The 13,699-nt window shown below is 38.7% G+C and overlaps 1 protein-coding gene across 3 annotated transcripts in view; it reads left to right on the forward strand.

Moving 5' to 3' along the window:
* Positions 1 to 9,421: 9,421 nt before the first annotated feature.
* LOC121281002 (disabled homolog 2-interacting protein-like) overlaps positions 9,422 to 13,699 on the forward strand; it is a 425,229-nt gene continuing 420,951 nt past the window's right edge. For all 3 annotated transcript variants that reach the window (XM_041193534.1, XM_041193536.1, XM_041193535.1), the window contains exon 1: positions 9,422 to 9,648. In XM_041193534.1, coding sequence (XP_041049468.1) covers positions 9,528 to 9,648 — 121 coding nt within the window. In that variant the 5' untranslated portion in view covers positions 9,422 to 9,527. The remainder of the gene's footprint in view (positions 9,649 to 13,699) is intronic.

The following is a 13,699-nucleotide window of genomic DNA, read 5'->3' on the forward strand; positions in this document are numbered from 1 at the left end:
TCATATTGGATCACCCTGCTGGATTCTACCATGAGAGCAATGTTGTTGGTGTTTGTTAAAAAAATTAGTTCAATGCTGTCCTTTACCAAGAGCTACTGGGGTGCTGAGTGAACCTGGTAACCTCCATTGGACTTCCTGGCCTATGCCAAAATTCAGATGAGATGTGCCCCAACTGTTTGCGTAATCAAAATGGTATTACAATTAAGGGTCATCCCCCATCTCCAGTGAACTTTGATGAGATCCCAGGCGGGTGCATCTTGCTGCTTAAGTTGAGTTATGCTCCCTCCAATGGCAAGTTGGGGCCATTTTTCATTTTTTACTATAGCTAATACTTTTGTATCTTTCATAACACACTACAGAATTTTACAGCACCGAAACAGCACGCTCAACCCTGCAGCTGCTAATGTTCCATATAAGCCTCCTTCCACCTTAGTTCAACTCACCCTATGAACGTATCCTATTTTTTTCTCTGCCATATGATTAGCTCTTCTTAAGCAGTCAACTAGCATCAAGGATGACTTGCTTCAACTCTGATTCCATGGGCTTTGACACGGTTGATAAATCAAATGCGCGACCTGCAGATGCTGCCACATCCAGGACAGGTGTGCTTGAAGGGTTGAGTAGATGGTTGTTTAGAGGTTTGTGCATTCCCGCTGCTTTGACTTTTCCTCTGCAGGTTCCCAATGAACCTCTTCATGTATTTGGTGCCTTCCTAGATAAGCCTTTTCCATTTCGATCTGTTGCAAGCCAGGGACTCCCATGAATTGGGAGGGATGTTTGACCTTTTCAGGGATGCTTTGAGGACATGCCTAAAGCATTTCTGCTGTCCTCCTGGGAGATATTTGGAAGGGGTGGACATTACTTTCCAACTTGATCAAAGTTTGATTTCAACCCAACATCACTATGATTCCTGCACATATTCTAAAAATGGATTAATTGATGAATAATATTAAAAAAATTGCAGATTCTGATAGAATGAAACAAAAACAGAAAATGCTGAAAACTCTTGTGTTCTGTGTAGAATGCTTGGTCCACTGGGTCTCAAACCTTTTTCTTCCCACATTGTGAAATTGAGAGAGAGAGAGAGAGAGAGACGGGTGCTGCTTATGTATATCCCTTCTGTTGACTGAGTCAGATAGTTCTGAGTTCTAGTCCCAATCCAGAAACTTGAACACAAAAATATAGGCTGATACTGTAGTGTTACACTGTTGGAAGTACTATGTTTTAGCTGAAATGTTAAACTGATGACTTGTTTGCTTCCTTGAGTGAACATAAATATTCCATGGCACTTTTTGGAAGAAGAGTGGGGTGCCTTCCTGATGTCCCGCCTAATATTCATCCCTGAACCAACATCTAAAAACAGATTAGCTGGTCATTATCACATTGCTATTTGTGGGACCTTGCTGTGTGCAATTGACTGCTGTGTTCCTTGCATTACAATAGTGACATTATTTCAAAAGTACTTAATTAGCTGCAGGGCACTTTAAAATGTCCTGAGGCTATGAAAGGTTCTATATAAATACAAACCTTTCTTTTAGTGAACTAATTTCAGTCTGTGAATTGCAGAGAAAACAGAAAAGATTTTGAATTTGGCTTCTAGACAAAGATGTGAGTTTTCTATAATTTTACTTTTGCAATATTGCTGATTGAAGACAAGAAGCTTAACTATATCAAAGTGTTTATGGTGGTGACTGAATTTTTGTCACACAGGGCCGATTCAGCAGAGAAGTGCCCTCAATCTCCAGATTTATGAAGGAACTCTGGAAGACCAGCTTGTAATGTAATCACAGGACCTAGACCTTTTGCTACATAAAGCTACCTTTGAGTCAATGACTCTTTTAACTTTATTGCTTGTGAGTAATATGATTCCCTCATTGATGGAAATAAAAATCATATGTTACAGACCTCTGCACCGGTCTTAGCACGGACAACCAGATGGGGATAAATTATAGATTGATTATCACATAGCTGGCAGTCAAATCTACGTTATTATTTGGTACAAAATTGGCAGGGGCGTCATTAATATAATCATGAAATATGAGGGCATATAGAGGTCTGAACAAGTTGAAAAGATTTTTCAAATCCTGTTTGTGACTCATTTGTGTTATACCAAAAAGTGCAACGAGCATGCATGTGTCTTGACATGTGACTTTATGATAGCATAAAGAAAACAAATGCATTTGGCTGTTGAATAGCCTGTCTACCACAGCTGCTATATCAACAGTTTTCTCAGATTTCATTTTCTGTGTTGCTTGACTACCAAGTACAAGTGCCAGATGTTTCTAAATTTCATGTTACCTTTTCAGATGGGAAGTAAGCGGTAACTGATCAAACATTGAAATGTAATTGTCTTTATTAGGAAAGTCTATCACTATCTGAATGCACAGAGCATTCATAACAAAAAGTAACAATTGTTAGCACAGATAAAAATAAATATGTATGACCTGATGGCCATAGGCATGGTTGAAAGGTGACCAAGGCTGGGACCTGAGTATTGAAAGTTATTTGACATTTTGGGAAAAATAGGCAGTTAGGAAAAGGTGGTGGGGTAACTCTGTTAATTAAGCTTGCCAGATGGTGGGGTAACTCTGTTAATTAAGCTTGACATTAGTACAGTAGTGAGAGATGACTAGCTCAAAAGAGCAAGATGTAGTATTAGTTTGTGTAGAAATAAGAAATACAAAAGGTAAGAAGTCGCCTGTGGGAGTAGTTTATAGGCCCACTAACAGTAGTTATACTGTAGGACAGAATATACAGGAAAAAAATAAATGGGGTGTGTAAGAATGGTACTTAAATAATCATGGGTGACTTTAATCTATATGTAAATTAGGTGAATCAGATTGGCAAAGGTAGCCTGGAAAATGAGTTTGTGTATTCAGGACAATTTCTTAGAGTAGCACATTCTAGAGCCAAACAGAGAGCAGGCTATTCTAGACCTGGTAATATGCAATGAGACAGGATTAATCAATAACCTCATGGTAAAGAAGCCTCCAGGTGACAGCAATCATAACATGATAGAATTTCACCTTCAATCTGAAGGGAAGTGTCAGTCAAAGACTAGTGTTTTAAACCTGCATAAAGATGATTATAAGGGTATGAAGGCAGAGCTAGCTAAACTGAGCTGGGAAATTGTGTTTTAAAGTTGGACAGTAGAGTTGCAGTGACAAACTTTTAAAGAGATATTTAATAACTCAGCAAAGAATTATCTGAGTGAGAATGAAAGACTCTTTCAAAAGGGTGCATCACCCTTGACTAAATAAGGAAGTTAAGGATAGTATCGAGTTAAAAGAAACACTGTATAAATTGGTGAAGATTAGTGGTAAGTCAGAAGATTAGTCAGATTTTAAGAACCAACAAAGAATGACTAAAAAAAGGAGAAAAAATATGAAAGAAAGCTATCGAGCTATATAAAAACAGATGGTAGGAGTTTCTGCAAGTATTTAAATAGGAAGAGAGTAGTTAAAGCTGTTGTTGGTCCTCTAGAGAGTAAGTCTGGGGAATTGATAATGAAAAACCAGGAAATAGTGCAGGCATTGAACAGGTATTTTGTGTCTGTCTTCACTGTAGAAGACTTTGAACACTTCCCAGAGATACTTGAAAATCGAGGTGAAAGTGAGGGAGGCACTTAAAGCAATCAGTATAACCAGGGAAAAGTTGCTGAGAAAACTATTAGACCCAAAGGCTGACAAGTCCCCAGGATCAGATGGCCTGCATTCTAGCATCTTAAAATAATTTGTTGCAGATATAGTAGAGGCATTGGTTATAATCTTACAAGGTTCCTTAGGTTCTGGAAGGATCCCAGTGGATTGGAAAATAACAAATACATCATCTTTATTCAAGAAATGAAGGAGTCAGAAAGCTGGAAACTATAGGTCAATTAGCTTAACAGCTGTTATGGGAAAATTACTAGAACCCATTGTTAAGGAGGTTATAGCAGGATATTTGGAAAATCATAATGCAACCAGGAAGAGTCAGCATGGTTTTGTGAAGAGGAAATTGTGTTTAACTAATTTGTTAGAGTTCTTTGAGGAAGTAACAAGCAAGTTAGATAAAGGAAATGTGGTGTACTTGGATTTCTAGAAGGCATTTCATAAGGTGTTACATCAAAGGTGTTATGATCCAGCAGTTGGTAAAGCTGAGTTATTTAAAAATGCCAGAGTGAAACTTAAAAATATAAGTTATGGCATTTGTTTAAAGTGGTATGTTTGAGATGCAACTCTAAATTCAGGAATCAGACCACCAGTTCTCGAGAGGTTTTATATTAAACAAAATGAAACATTTTATTAATTTACACAAATTAAATATATACACATGGCTACAAATTACTACTATCATTAACTTTTAACGAATTCCCAAACTAATCTCCATTAAGGCAACATCACCCATAGACTTAACCAGACACCAGGCAAAGCATTTTCACCTTATGAATTCAAAATGAGGTTCCTCTCACTTTGTTTCTGTGGAGACAGTTGGAGGCTTACAGCTGCTCTGATCTTACATTGCCTCCACCCTGCACACACAAAAACTGCTCTCGGTTATATCCAGCACATCAATCACTAGCCTCTTTGAACTCCACCTCTTCTAACAATAAAACCTTTTTCATAGTACCAATTTTATTAGTAATATAAACATATTGCTAGGTCGCTGCTAGCTAGATGCCAGATTTCACCCCACTTCTTGAATGCTCTATTCAAAAAATGCAAATGCACTCTTACTTCGCTTACATCTCAAAACTAGTACACATCAAAGCACCCAGACTAACTAGCTTTAACCCAAGTAAGACACACCCACAGACTAAACCACTATTTTAAAAGAAAAATATTTTCCAATAATATTATATACATTAATAGCTTCATGACAAAAGGTTACTATACAAGATAAGAGCACATAATGTAGAGGGTAACATAATAGCATGGATAAAGGATTGGTTGGCTAACAAGAAGCAGAGAGTGGGAATATGTGGGTCTTTATCGAGTTGGCAAGTTGTAACTAGTGGAGCACCACAGGGATCAGTGCTGGGGCCTCAATTATTTACAATCTATATCAAAGACTAGGATGAAGGGACCAAATGTATGATTTCTAAATTTGCCAGTGACACCAGGTAGGGACTGACACATTAGGTAGGGAAATAATTTGTCAAGAGGAGGTAAAGAATGTACGAAGGGATATAATAGCTTAAGTGAATGGGCAAAAATTTGGCAGGTAAAGTATAATATGGGAAAATGTGAACTTTTCCATTTTGGCAGGAAGAATAGAAAATCAGTATACTATTTAAATTGAGAGAGAGTGCAGAACTCTGTGGTACAAATGGACCTGGATGTCCTGATACATGAATCACAAGTTAGTATGCAAGTACAGCAAGTGATTAGGAAAGCAAATGGAATGTTTGTCGTTAAAAGTAGGGAAGTTTTACTACAGCTGTGGTGACTGTGTACAGTTTTGGTCTCCTTATTTGAAAGGAATATGGTTCCATAAGAAGCCATTCGAAGTAGGTCCACTTGACATTCCTGGGATGAAGGCTTGTCTTAAGAGGAAAGGTTGAACGGGTTGGGCCTATATCATTGGAGTTTAGGAAAATAGGAGGTGACCTTATTGAAACATGTTAAGATCCTGAGGGGACTTGATCAAGTTTATACTGGGAGGATGTTTCCTCTTGTGGGGGAAACTAGAACTAGGAGTCACAGTTTAAGAATAAGAGGTCTCCCTTTAAAGATGGAGATGAGGAAAAAGAAAATTCTCTGAGAGGGCTTGTTAGTCTCTGGAATTCTCTTCCCCAGAAAGCAGTGGAGGCTCAGTCATTGAATTTATTCAAGAGTTGGATAGATTTTTGATAGACAACCGAGTCAAAAGTTATGGGAGGCAGACAGGAAGGTGGAATTGATACCACAGCCAGATCAACAGGCTCAAAGCGCCCAAGGCCTACTCCTAAGTCCAATGAAAATCTGACTGTGTGAAATATCACTTTGGATCTTAAACATATTCATTAGGAAATACTGAGGTAGTTACTGTTGGACCTTTTGATGCCAAATGATTGTCGATTGCATTTGAACACAAAATGTCAAAATTTTCTGGTAGTGTGTATAACAGGAGCCATGGTACTTTAGAGCAGTAGCCAAAAACAGCAAACCACGGAGGAAGCATAGAGAATTTAGGTTAGAACTGATTCAAAATTCATCTAATCACAAATGCCATAGCCAGCTGCTGTTCTTCCAGGTTTTGAGAAATTGAATTTACATATCCTACAAATATTTTAATGACATTACATTTCATAATTTCCCTGTGCATAAGCCTCTTGAGCAGCTATCTCTTTATATTTGATGATAGGAGACATCTGGTGTCCATTGGCTATAAATATAGGTAGAAAACGTAGCCCAGAATTTCAAGGAATTGATAGAGTTTTTAGTAAGTTCAATATATATTGTTCGTTAAGCCTTTTTTTTTTAGTTTGCAGCTTCTGGTGTAGCAAGGGACTTTTCTAAGACATGAATGTAATCTGGGACCTTGAGTAAATGTTACTGACATAAATAATAGATAATTGTTCCTGAGAATGGTTGTTTAAGTGGTATTCATTCCTACTTCTCATAATTATAATTTTAGATATATTGGTCTAGATTTTCCTCCTAGGTTACACTGGTTTCACCCTGCTTTCTGCCACCTTTCTTGGAGTTACACCAACGTGAAAGCATGTTTGCTCAAACAAGGGCTGGTGTTTTGTTATGGTGTGCAATCGATGAAAGTGCTTCATCCAGCATGTATTCTGCAATTTGTGCCAAAGCATTTTTAAATCTTTCATGGGATGTGAGCATCATTGGCAATCTATTGCCCATGCCTCATTGCCCTGGCATCCAGTGCTGTTATGAGGGACAAAAAGCCTTTTAAGTTTTGAATGATGAAAACACCTTTGCAGTCAATTGCAGAGTGATTGATTGCGTGTGATTTGTCACTTTTGTTTAAAAACGCTGTCCACTTATAGACAAGTGTAACAAGCAGTACAGTGAACCTCCTGCAAGCAGTACTGTAGCAGACCTCACTGGAGTGTTTTTCTGCACCCCCATCATGGAGGCCTTCATTGAAGGGGCTGGAGAAAGTGCTGAAAAATGATTCTGGCCCAAGCATATTAACCAGGATCAAAAGTGTATTTTTATGATCAAGATTCCTGACCTGCTTAAAATATACAGGAAACTCCAGACCACTATTCTAGGGTCCAATGTGACATGAATCTGGGCAATTTTAATCCAGTTCCTTGTTACAAAGCGCAAAACTAACCCTAATTTGGCATTAATATAAAAGTAAAATACTGCGGATGCTAGAAATCTGAAACAAAAACAAAAATAGCTGGAAAAACTCAGGTCTGTCAGCATCTGCGGAAAGGAACACAGATGACGTTTCGAATCCATATGACTCTTCATCAGAATTAAGAAAATAGAGAAATGAGGTGAAACATAAGCTGGTAGAGGGAGGTGGGACAGGCAAAGCTGTAGAGGGCCATTAATTGGCAGTGACCTTGAGAGCGACCCACAGGATGGCTGTGGAGAATGGGAAAAAGTCATGCCAGTGTAATAAATTGTGCTGTAGTGAGGTTGGGGCTGAGCAACTTTGTTGGGCAGAATAGAAGGAGCTTTTTATTCTGTGTCTGGCTGTAGTGTTTCACAGGGAGCGTTTGATGCTGACCGTGCAGCCCTGAAATGGGAGGAGTTCCCATTTCTCAGCACTAACATTCTTCACCTTGTCATATGAACTGTTTAAAAAGGTTACACTGTGTAAATACTTCTTCAAAATATTTTGTGCACTGGATGGATTTATGCAGCACACAAGCAATCTCTTAAAAAGTAAAGTAGACCTTGTCAGAAAATTGGAGGCATTGAAATGGTGTAGAGAATGCTAATAAAATTATGACCATATGCTGTTGATTGTGTTCTAATTACAGCACTGTGGGCTGTTTCAATTTAAAAATAATTTTCAAGTAATGTTGTTTGCAGGTGACTGTAATAAACTGATAGCCATAGGAAAACAATTTTGAGCTTCAAAGGAATTTCTTAGCCTGAAGGCAGCAGCCAACAGTGTCTATCTAGATTTCTGCAGCAAACAGGGGAGGGTGAAAGGACTCTTAGGAAATATAAAATTTTGGCCTTTACCTTCTTTGAATTCCTTGCTGTTAATTCTGTTGAATTCTGCAGCGGTTAATCGTCTTTCAAAATTACACCATTTTACTGACCTGAGGCAAAATGTAAACCTCTCAAACATTTCCAAACTGAAATTTTGTGAAAAGTGTAGATTCCTGTCTTTGAGAACTGACATTTCCTGAAAATCCTGTTTCCATGGGCAACTTGTCAGTTATTGAACCAAATGTGCCTTCCTGTCTTGAATTGGCATTTTACTTTCAAGTTTCCAATAGTTTTCCAGTCATTTGTAGACATTGAAATGCTTAATTTTCAGTCATAAAATGTAATTGTTCTTGTCTTAACAGTTTGCAGTTGTTTTTGCTTCGAAGAAAAAGCATAAAAGGAAAAAAATCTTTAGCAAAGCAGCTACGATTATTGATTGGACTGGATATGTTGCAGTAAATATGAAATATAAAAATGAACATGTACCTAAATTAATTAATATGTATTTTCCATATTCATTTTCCCCTTTCCTTGTTAACATACGTTTATTTCCACTCCTTTTGTAAAAGAAAACTTTTTCTTATCCAGTGATGAGAGTTTGTGTAACCCACAGAGATTAAAGTGACACAATAAGATTAAGCAAGTAAATGGAAATAGGTAGTAGAAGTAAGATACTTCTGTTTTTCATAAGGGTTTACCTGACTCACCTTCAGTATTCCCCACAGGCAAAGCAAAGCAATATTCAAGCCAGTATTGAATATTGAACTTCCTGATTTGTTTATAATACTTCATTGCTCAATTTGAATTTCGGTGCTGAGGGCTAGAGCATATTCCAAAGTTCAGCTTCAATTCTAGTATGAAATTGGATTCATCTGTTGTCCAGCTGTGAACTTGCCTACTTGACCCGAACTCATCTAATGTTAACTTGATTGGCTCATTTCCGTACTGCCTTTAACTTTGTATGGGCCCCATGTATTCTTTGAAAACCTGGAATAGATTCCTACAGAGCAACTAGTTGTCAAATACTGTGTTAATGTTTTAATTTATTACTTGGTAAACTGTGGTACAATGGAATTTGTGTAATAGTTTATTTACGGTGTAACTTAGCGATAGGATAAGAATGACTGATATATTATTCTTTTGGAACAGTATAAGCTGTCACAATGTGAATGGAAGAACTCCAGTTCAGGATTTTATAAAGCTCAACTTTTGTTCTCTGGTCCATAGAAAGCTACAGCATTCAGTTTCCAAATGCAACAAGCTTATCTTCTCATAGTGCAGAAGTATGACTAACAACAAGCTTGGGCAAGCTTGCACTTTAAAAAAGTTTAGTTATAAATATTGCTGTGTGCATTCACCATAATGAAGGACTTTTAGCAATCAGAAGTTTGATTTGTACAGATTGAAGAAATTACTGACAAAATGTCAGTTAACAGCAGAAAAACCTCGGCACGTCCATCCTATTACTACAGACTGTTGGGCAGGTCACGTCTTCAGAGACAACGCAGTCGTTCCAGGAGTCGCAACAGGCCAGGCAACAGGGGTAATATAGATAGTGTTAACCAGAGTACAGTGCTGCAAAATCTTAATCTCTCTCATGTTTTGGCTCCATATTTGAAACCTTTTCAGTATTGTGAATGTGAAATTTCAGCAAGAATCTTGTGTGCTTCTGGTGATTTGTTTCCCATATTGCACAAGTATCTGTTTTAATTGTATATAGAAAAAGCAACATTTAAAAAAAAGTCTCATCAGTCTAACTCCCACTTCATGATAAAGCTGTACTTCGCTGCAATTTTACCAGAGTCTAAGTTGAAATTTCTTTAATAGTTAAAACGTAACATTGTTATTGTAAAATAAGAAACTGATATGAATTCAAGTCAATTAAATCTATATTTAACAAAGTAAAGAAGAGAAATGACACAAGCCTCAGATCTGGATGACTACTTTTCATTGAGCATCTAGATTGCCAAGAGGATTTATGGCATGATATTACTGTAACCATCATACCTTCTAAATACCAATTGTAAATTTTGCCTCATTAACTGCTTTCTCTGCTGCTGTTTTCTGCTTCATTATAATGCAAAATTGAAAATAATCTAGAGGTAACTAACTCTTGCTTAATGAAAACAGTAAGGTAAGTAGACCCTATTTACATTTTGTCTTATGCAAATATAAATCCTGTAACGGTTATACAATGGTGACTAAAGCCAGAAAAGGTAGGATATTGCACAATGGAGGTTTGTAAGGTATTTGTTTCTCCAAGTCTTTGGTTTTGTTTTATTACAAGTTATACCTTAAACTTGAGTATTTCCAAGACAGAATTCTCTAGCAAAGCAGCCCTCTATTATTGATCACTGCCATGGTGAAACTCAAGTCTATTGTGTGATCAAAGATGTATTTGACAGGTTTGTGAGGATTTACTATGTATATAAATGGACTGACAGTGACTTGACCAAAGCATGGGTTGCTGCTAAAGATGTAACACCCGTCATTTTGTTTATCTGATTTAGTGCAAGCCTGTGGCAGCACACTAAAAGTCTGGTCACTAAGACTGTTCTTGCATGAAGGAGCTGCTGCTATGGTTAAAACACAATATTGTTTACAGAGATATTTGTGAAATAAAATGAAGTGCATTACTCTGAATTGATTTGTAATGCATACTCGTGAACTGAAAGGTGAACATTCTTAACATAGCCAAACAAAATTCACATTATAAATGATAGTGTCAACTAATATACATTCCTTAGGAATTATCTTATATTTCTAGATAGGGAAAGATTTCCTAACGCCTTTATAAAGTTTTACTTTCTTTCCATTTTTATTTTGAAGACACATTTTGCAGAAATATTTTTGATAAAATGTTGCATGTGCAGGCCATTATTTCCCTAATCCGATTTGGTACTGCATCTTTAAAATAGTGAATTTCAAAATTTTCTGTTTAAGCAGCACACTGCAAGTATTGACGTACTCCCAGGCCTCCACGTCCTAACTTGCAAAAGAACGTGTCAGCTATGCAAAGAAAATCGCACATCAAGCTGAGATTTATTTTTGTAAAAATTAGATATGCAATAATGGCATTAATCTTCAAATAAGTCAACAAATAAGAAAATAAATTAGAATACAGAATCAGTGCTTGAGATACGTCATATGCACGCTACTCAGATGGAGAGACATCTGCTAGACTTTGGTGTTAAATTGAGCTCCAATGTTCAGGCTCTCACTGGCCTCCTATGGATCCAAAATGGCAGACAGCAAGTGTACTTACACATACCATCTACCATATTGGATTAGGACAAACAAGAGGTGTCCTTTACCTAGACCTGAAGCAGTTGTTAGACCGTTTGTATACGTAGGTAAGGGACCTTAATACCTGACCTGGTGCTTGCATCAGCATTGTTTTACTCTGAGGCAACCAGTTCCAGGGAAGCCAACCTAAACATTGCCTATGCTTTTAAAAATAAAGGTGAGTTACTTACCAAATTCAGTATCCAGAATAATGATGCTACTGGACTCAAGAATCCCAACCTCCAAGGCCTTCTCTCCCTGCAACCACCTACCCCAAACTCCCTCCCTGCCTATAGATTGTGAGTTCCTTCCCCACCAACCACACCATTCACGATCCCTGAATCACTGATTGCATGCCCCCAGACCTAATCTCTTCCTCCCTGAGCACCCAATTGCCTCCCTCAGCTTCAACCTCCAATCACTTATCTATAGACAGGAATTTGTAGCTTAGCTGCATGCTCTGCTCCCGCAACATTATCGTTAATCTAATAAAGTCTGAGGCCCAATATCCAAGCTCTTTTGGACCCCATCATTATACTTCCCTGAGTCCTGTAAGTCTTTTGTCTAAAATTTTTGTGAAGTTCACTTGCACTGATGGAAAGGCATTTTTAAACATAAATAAATATGTTAAAGATGCAGGAGTGTTTCTGCCCATCAGAAAAGGAAACTTTGAAAGGGGTGGTGCTCTGTATTTATCTAGATGCGAAAGATTAAGTGTCTCAGGAACACAAATAGCAAGTTGTCAAATTTGCAACCAGAGGTTTTTTTTTGATTCATTCATGGGATTTGGGCATCGCTGGCTAGGCCGGCATTTATTGCCCATCTTTAATTCCCCTTGAGAAGCTGGTGGTCTGCTGCCACATTGAACTGCTGCAGTCCATTTGATGTAGGTACACCCACAGTGCTGTTAGAGAGGAAGGGCCAGGATTTTGGCCCAGCAATAGTGAAGCAACATAGTCTATTTCCAAATCAGAATGTCGAGTGGCTTGGAAAGGAACTTCCAGATAGTGTTGTTTCCATGTGTCTGCCGCCCTTGTCCTTCGAGATGATAGTGGCCATGGGTTTAGAAAGTGCTGTCTTAGGAGACTTGCTGGGTTCCTGCAGTGCATCTTGTAGATGGTACACACTGCTGCCTCTCTGCATCGGTAGTGGAGGGAGTGAAAGTTTGTGGAACAGGTGCCAATCAAGTGCTTTGTCCTGGATGGTGTCAAGCTTCTTGAGTGTTTTTGGAGCTGCACTCATCCAAGCAAGTGGAGAGTATTCCATCACACTCCTGACTTGTGGACTGGCTTTGGGGAGTCAGGAGGTAAGTTACTTGCCACAGGATTCCTAGCCTCTGACCTGTTCTTGTAGCCACAGTAGTTATATGGCTGGACCAGTTCAGTTTCTGGTCAATGGTAACTGCCAGGATGTTGATAGTGGGGGAGTCAACAATGATAATGCCATTGAATGTAACGGCTAGGGGCGCGACAAGTTCTGGAGCACAAGTCTTAAGTATTATTGCTGGAATATTGTCAGAGCACATAGCCTTTGCAGTATCCAGTGCCTTCAGCTTTTTCCTGATATCACATGGAGTGAACTGAATTTGCTGAAGACTGGCATCTGTGACGCTGGGACCTCTGGAGGAGGCCGAGATGGATCATCCACTCTGTGCTTCTGGTTGAAGATGCTTGCAATGCTTAAGCATTATCTTTTGCCCTGATGTGCTGGGCACCCCCATCATTGAGGATGGGGATATTTGTGGAGCCTGTTCCTCCAGTGAGTTGTTTAATTGCCCACAACCATTCACAACTGGATGTGGCAGGACTGCAGAGCATAGATCTGATCCATTGGTTGTGGAATTGCTTAGCTCTGTCTGTTTCTTGCTGCTTATGATGTTTGGCATACAAGTAGTCCTGTGTTATAGCTTCATCAGGTTGATACCTCATCTGTAGGTATATCTGGTGCTGCTCCTGGCATGTCCTCCTGCACTCTTCATTGAACCAGGGTTGATCTCCTGGCTTGGTGGTAATGGTAGAGTGGAGGATATGTTAGGCCATGAGGTGACAGATTGTGATTGAGTACAATTCTGCTGCTGTTGATGGCCCACGTCCCCTCATGGTTGCCCAGTCTTGAGTTTCTGGATTTGTTCGAAATCTATCCCATTTAGCACGGTGGTAAGTGCCACGTAACACGATGGAGGATATCTTCAATGTGAAGGCGGAGCTTTGTCTCCACAATGACTGTGCAATGGTCACAGATGCACCTGCGACAGGCAGGTTAGTGAGGATGAAGTCAAGTATGTTTTTCCCTCTTGGTTCCCTCACTAC

Source organism: Carcharodon carcharias, chromosome 8 (assembly GCF_017639515.1).
Source record: "Carcharodon carcharias isolate sCarCar2 chromosome 8, sCarCar2.pri, whole genome shotgun sequence".
NCBI classification, from domain to species: domain Eukaryota; kingdom Metazoa; phylum Chordata; class Chondrichthyes; order Lamniformes; family Lamnidae; genus Carcharodon; species Carcharodon carcharias.